At 54.9% G+C, this 6,743-nt stretch overlaps 1 protein-coding gene across 4 annotated transcripts in view; it reads left to right on the forward strand.

Annotated features, from left to right (window-relative positions):
* The window catches only part of DCAKD (dephospho-CoA kinase domain containing), a 24,000-nt gene that overhangs the window by 11,230 nt on the left and 6,027 nt on the right, over positions 1–6,743 (forward strand). For 3 of the 4 annotated variants that reach the window (XM_004684931.2, XM_012725977.1, XM_012725978.1), the window contains exons 2-3: positions 5,495–5,716; positions 6,026–6,229. In XM_004684931.2, the coding sequence (XP_004684988.1) occupies positions 5,605–5,716; positions 6,026–6,229 (316 nt within the window). In that variant the 5' untranslated portion in view covers positions 5,495–5,604. Of the gene's footprint in view, positions 1–4,898; positions 4,919–5,494; positions 5,717–6,025; positions 6,230–6,743 lie in introns of those variants that run through there. The other variant, XM_012725979.1, reaches the window with a different exon arrangement.

Raw genomic sequence — 6,743 nt, forward strand, 5'->3', positions numbered from 1 at the left:
AGTGGATCCACCTGTTCTGCTCCCCACTCTGTCTCTGGTGAATCCTCTCAACCCCCGCACCTCTGGCTTGTACTCCAGTTCTCGTATAAATAAATTTTTTTATTATAAACAATAAATATTTTTTTTTTTAAGGAGAATAGAGTGAATGGGGGGGTGCTGTTTTGCACACATAGCTCTATTTCTGATAAGGGTTGCAGTTGGGCAGGGAAGGGGTGATGAGCTTTCAGGGCAGAGGGCGCAGCATATCCACAGGTCCCTGGCAGGAGTGTGTACTGCGTGGGCAGCGAGGCAGCCAGTGTGTCCCGCGGGGGGCAGGACAAAGAGACACAGCCTGGGCCTGTCCTCAAGCCCTGTATGGACTTGTACTCTGAGCGGGTTGCGAAGTGTGGAGGATTTTGAGCAGAGGGGTGACATGATCGGATTTGCATTTTTATGACTCTTGTGGCTGCTGTGTTCCGAGTAAATAGTTGGGGAGCAAAGGTGGCAACGAGGAAGTGACTCTCAGAGCCCACTGCAGGGATCCTGGAGCCGAAGATGACGCACGTGCGTGCGTGCGTGTGTGTGTGTGTGTGTGTGTGTGTGTGAGAGAGAGAGAGAGAGAGAAAGTGAGAGAGAGAGCGAGAGCAGGTGGAGGAGACTGGTAGGGGCACTGGTGGTTTGGACCAGGACGTGAGCAACCAGCACCCTACTCGGGAATGGAGTGTATCACAGTTGGGCGATGAGGTGACTGTGACCTATGTTTAGTCCTGACAAAACTGTGTGAACAGTCATTATTTAGTTCATTTTATATGCAAAGCAACAAGCCACAATGCTGTAGTCAGTTGCCCAAGGTCACATGTTAGTTAAGGGGGCAAGTTGCTGAGATCCCAGCTTGGGCTCCATTCACCTTGAAGCCCCCAAAAGTCAGCTCTCCCGTGACCCTATTTCAGCGTAAATGCTGACATAGTCACCCTGTTCAGACTAACCCTCCACCCATAGGCCCTCAGGGGTGGTGGTGGTTTGCCTGGAGAGTGGAGTGAAAGACTCCTTCCTTCCTTCCCTAATGTTGGCAGGGGGGGAGGAGGCTGACTCCAGACGCCTTCTCTGTGGCTCCCTGCAGGTAATTGGCAGCTGGAGGAGGTGGTGACTCAATGGGCCAGGCAGAGAAGAGAGCTCAGACTCTGGTTTAAACAGCAACCCTCACCAATAATGAAAGATTAGGAGTGGGAAAACCACAGATAAAAATAGCACTTACTAGTTAACTGGAAAACAATATATTTTTGCAACCACTGGGTCCACAAGAAAATAATTGGGTCCCAAGGCAGGGAATGACTCGTTTTCATGAATGATTATATTGATCATTGGAGCAAAATGGATACATCCCCTTGGAAAGCAATGCAAAGGAGAAGCGTCTGGCTGGTCAGGCATGCCCGGTGTGAAATTCTGTGAGACTGCAAGAGAATGAACCGAAGCTGCAAGCTAATGAGGGAACCAGGGCTGGCCCCAGCACAAGCAGGCGTGGGGCTGCTGCTCGGGAGATGGCAAAGCAACAGGACTTGCTTCCACTTAGTCCTGAGCTCTCCCACAGGAAAAGAGTGTCCATTCAAGAGTGTCCATATTTGTTCCTTGTTCTTTTTAACCTATTGGGTTTTTTTGTTTTTATTTCCATCTCTTTTTAGGAGGGGTTCGAACAGCAAGCAGCTTGTTTAACGGCTAAAAGCATCAGACTGTGAGGATGGTCCACCTTCCCTTTGCCACCCCCAGTACATCCCCTCCTCCCCATCCATGGCCATGGACACATTCAGTCATTCATTCTAGAAATAGTTCTAGGGAAACAACTGTAACTAAAAAGCAATAGGAAGCATTGGTTATTGCTTCGTACGTGCCGGGTGTTGTTCTAAACACTACACTTACTAGCCCAGTTACTCTTCACAACAGCTCAGCTTAGGTGCTAGTAGCGTAACATGCGTAACGTCTCAGACAGACGCCGGACACCACTACATGCCAGAGACAAGGGGCCTGCTAACCACCGGACCTGGCTCGTGGCTTCATGGCACCTGTTTTATCTAATGTATCAAAAATGGTCACTCAGATAAGGAGAAGTGCAAAGCATGGGAAGTAGGAGAGTGTGTGTGTGTGTGTGTGTGGGGGGGTGGTCTCAGGGCCTGGCTTCGTGAGGAGGCTCTGAGAGGAACGGTGAGACTGTGAGACCTGCCCCCTCTCTGCTCTTCAGGGAAACCTCCCGGGCTCCCTATTTAAAGCAACCCCACCACCACCCTTGATATGCTCCCCGACCTAGCGCCACTGCACAGATTGTGAGCTTATCATGTGACACCCCCCACCTCAGCAGAACTGGGCCCACCCTGAGCGGCTGCTGTAGTCATGACTCTGGTGCCTGACTGGCTGGATGCGGGGCCCTGGCCTCCGTGGACTCGGTGGGCTGGGCAGAGGCAAGGTTCTGGGTTTCTGAAGTTTTTTCAGCATCAGGGTGTTTAGATCACTGCCCAGTGCGATGAGGTCGCACTGCTCCAGGTAAGTGGAAGGGGGGGATGAGGCAAGGCTGGGGTGGCTCTGGGGTACTAGAACTTCTCCAGGGCCTGCAGGGAGCTGCCTTGGCTGGACTTACAGGCAGCTGGGCCCCTCCTCAGAGGAGCCTCGAGGGAGGCTGGGCTTTTGCCTGCAGGCAGCTCTGCAAGCAGACCTGTGTTCGAACGGGGTCCTGGGGACTCTGCCAGGCAGAGTAGCACAGACTCGGTGCCGGCCTGCGGCCACGCCCTATTCTCACAGGTGCCATTTGGGTCTGTCTCTCCAGTTCCCTGGGGGCAGGCCTTTCCTTTGGTTGCCCGCTGGTTCCTGGAGCAGTGGGGGAACTCAGAGGGGCTTCCTGGGTGGCACAGCTGCTACTGACCAGCCCCTTTCAGGTGGGGGCTCCTGGGCACGTGCCCTCCTGCAGGCCCTGCAGCTGTGGTGTTTGCACCGGTCACCCAAGGCACCAGGAAAGGGCGGTAGTTGTGGAGCGCTACTCGGGGAGCCTGGAACGTACATGTGCGCCCTGGTTGCTGTTCCTGAGACCCCACCCCTAATTCTGTGGGGAGAAACCCCAGTCTGAGCATCAATAAATCGTTTGTCTTTGATTGGGCCAGTTTCCAGTAGTCAGATTCACCGCCTTTGTTTTGTCTCCCTTAGCCCTTAGTGGTAAATTCTTTTCTTGTCTCCTGAGGACATTAAGGCAGGGCTCAGAGTTCCACCCAGGCCGGCTAATAACCACAGCCTTTTCCTCTGTCTAGTCCTCAGCCTCTGCCACAACAAATGAAGGGTGGCAGTTGGTCCCAAGCTGTGCTGCACAGTGGAACTGCAGGCACTACCAACCCAGAGCTGACCCAGTAGCTCTCAGAAGTGGGAGAAGGTCTCACAGTCTTCCAGGACCCTTCAGCCTAGTCTGGCAAAGCTGGGTGACCAGGGACACTGGCTTGCTGTCTCTCATGAGGGGTTGGGCCATGCCCTCTCCCCAGGTGGCACTTCCATTCCTCCAGGGTTGGTCTCTGGCAGAAAAGCAGCCAATTTGTTGCTTTGGAGAGAACAGGATAGAGCTGGGGATCAAAATACCATTGCTAGATTTTCTGTTTCAAAGCTTTGAACTCTGGGTCCTTAACTTCCCTTTTTTTTTCTCCCAAAGATTTATTTATACATGCATACAAGAGCTGGGGTACAGGCCAGAGGTGCGGGGAGATGAGAGGATTCACCAGAGACAGAGTGGGGAGCAGAACAGGCAGATGGACTGAAATCCATTGCTGAGGGGAACAGCGGGGAGAGAGGAAAGGTCTGCCGTGCCATGTGGGTCAGCTCCCTGGCCGGGGATCGAACTCATGCTGCAGTGGCTGTGGCTAGCTTCATAGTGCTGTGCTTCAACCTGCTGGTGCCAGGAAGGGCCCCTTAGCTTCCCTTTTTGTAAGCTGGCGGAGACCACCAGGGTTAACTCTGATCTAGAAATGGAGAAGCACTTTGTAAATGGAGCAGTCATTGAGTTGGGCCTCTCCCTCTGGACGATGGGACTGATGGTGATTTTCCTCACTTCACCCTTGGTTTCCCTGGGTGAAAATGAGCCAGGGCAGATTTAAACTTCTAGGTTGGGCCACTGTCGCCCCAGGCCACCCACCCACACAGCCCACATCTGAGTGACTGCCTCCCCCGTCATTTGATGCGTCCTTAAGGGAGACAAACTCATTTCATTACAAGCACAAAGTGTAATTAGGACAGCAAATCTGCTGTTTAACAAAAAAAATAAAATAAAATAAAAAGTCCTATGACAGATTTCAAGGTCCTGGAGAAGTGATTTGAGGCTACAGGAAGATAGGGAAGACCTGGCCTTCAATTTAATCTCTCCCAGCCTCGCAACAAAACTCAGGATGTGGTAACTCTGTTTACTGCAGGAAATACAACAATGGCTTTTCAAAAAAACTATTGTGAGACAGTCTGAGTTGCGTGAGTTGCTCGTCCATTCTGTGATGAGCCCCCCACCACCCACTGCCCCCTGAGCCATCGGGCCCATTTGTTCCTGGACATCTGTTCCTCACCAGGCGTGGGGTCGTCTCCTCCAGGCCGCACAGCAGCTCTAGCTGGCAGGTTCTGTTAGCTCCATTTTATGGCGGTTCAGAAAGGCAAGTGGCTTGCTGGGGGTTGCAAAACGTGAGTGGAGGAAGTGGGTTTGAGGTGCCGAGCTCTTGGCCTCCTGGCTGTGCCGCTGCTGCTGACAGGCCTCTGCCACGGGCTCAGTTGCTACCCAGCCGGCCTTCTTCCCTCACTCTCGTCAGAGTGGACCCCTCCTTGACCGAGGGGGGTTCAACAGTCTGTCAGCCGCCCGGTCGCCGCTGGTGCTGGCACACAGCTGCAGGCCAGCAGCACATGTCTTGGTGGGCTGTGTCCAGGCCAGAGGATGGAGGTAGGAGCAGAGTTAGGGGCATCTGTGGGCCTCTGGAAAGTGCCTGGGGTTCACCGGAGGAGCAGGGAACCCCTGCCTGTGGGAAGTTTGCCTAATGGGGGATGCCGCCTCCAGAAAGCACCTTCTGCTTAGCCTGCTCAGTAGGTTTTTGAATTTATGCTCTGTGAGTTTGCCTTATGTGTATTTTTTAAAAAACTTATTTATTAATGCATTCAGAACCTGGGGCACAGGCCAGAGGTGCTGGGGGGTGAGAGGATTCACCAGAGGCAGAGTGGGGAGCAATGGGTGAGACAGGAGAGGTCTGCTGTACCCTGGAGGTCACTCCCTGGTGGGGAATCAAACTCGTGCTGCAGGGGCTGCGGACAGCTTCATAGTGCTGTGCTTTAACCTGTTATGCCACCAGGGAGGCCCTTACAAGTATCATTACAGAACCCCAAAGTCCTTTCCTACCAGGGTTTTCTGTCCCTGAAAGGGCCCAGGGCTCTCCGAGCTCAAGCTTGACTGCCCAGTCAGGTTGTGCCCTCCTCACCCCCCCTTGCCCCCTCCCAACACTGATCAGCCCTGCTCTGCCAACAGGTGGTCTTCTGGCCTTCCTGAGGTGCTGTCCCTCTCGGTGGACCTGCACTGCCCCGCCCCGGTGATTCCCAGCTTCTGCCTCTGCAGCCTCTCTGCCTCTCTGACCAGAGATGTTCCTGGTGGGCCTGACCGGAGGCATTGCCTCGGGCAAGAGCTCGGTGATCCAGGTGTTCCAGCAGCTGGGGTGTGCGGTGATCGATGTTGACGTCATAGCCCGCCATGGTGAGTGGAGGGCCGGTGCAGGAGCGCCGCAGCGCACCCCTAGTTCCCTTCCTCCCGTCAGTGCTCCTGTCAGCCCTGGCCTGAACCTGCCCCTGCCCCACAGGCCTTCTCTGCTGCTCTGCCATCTCCTTCCCCCTCACCTGCAGGAGCATCTGTGCTTCCTTAACTGTTTTCCCTGCCTGCGTTTCATTTTTTCTCCGACTGAAGGAAGCACCCCTGGCCCCCCCCCAATCATTTTGCCTCTAATCTCTTGGGGTCCCCGGGTTGGCCCAGAGGCTGTGCAGAGTGACCCTCCTCTTCGTACCACAGTGGTCCAGCCGGGGTACCCCGCCCACCGGCGCATCGTGGAGGCCTTTGGCCCCGAAGTCTTGCTGGAGAATGGCGACATTGATCGCAAGGTGCTGGGGGACCTGATCTTCAACCACCCTGCGCGGCGGCACCTGCTCAACACCATCACCCACCCCGAGATCCAGAAGGAAATGGTGAAGGAGACTTTCAAGTACTTCCTCCGGGGTAAGGCCCGAGGCCTGGGGGCTGGGGGCCCTCTGCGGAAAGGTTGACCAGGTCGGGGGAGCTGCTTACCCAGGCTGTGGAGTTCAAGCTGTTTATTGGCACCCACCCCCCGGGCAGAGCCCTGTGCCAGCCCCAGAGGAGAGGCACATGTCCCTCAACTCTTAGGGAGGTTGACAGTTCAGTGAGTCGTTTGAGCCTTGATCCCCAAGAAGCAAGTTGCTTTTTCAGGTGGAAATGGAGCCGTGGGGCCTGAGTGTACGTCCCGTCCCTCATAGCGCCAGACCCTTTTTCCTCCCATGTATTGAGTCCTCATGTGCATAGTGCTCCTTCCCCACCCCCCTCTGGGGAGGAGGACTCTGGAAGGCAAGTGATGACTTGTCAGACATCACACTATTGCCCCCCACCTGGCCAGGGTGGCACTAGGCATCCCCTGCCCTGCCAGTTGAGGGCTCACCCCAGCTCCATCTCAGTACCTGGCTGCAGGCCTCCTACCCGTCCCATCCCGGTCCCCCCC

The sequence above is a fragment of the Condylura cristata genome, unplaced genomic scaffold (assembly GCF_000260355.1).
Source record: "Condylura cristata isolate star-nosed mole 26May11 unplaced genomic scaffold, ConCri1.0 scaffold00017, whole genome shotgun sequence".
In the NCBI taxonomy this organism is placed as follows: Eukaryota; Metazoa; Chordata; class Mammalia; order Eulipotyphla; family Talpidae; genus Condylura; species Condylura cristata.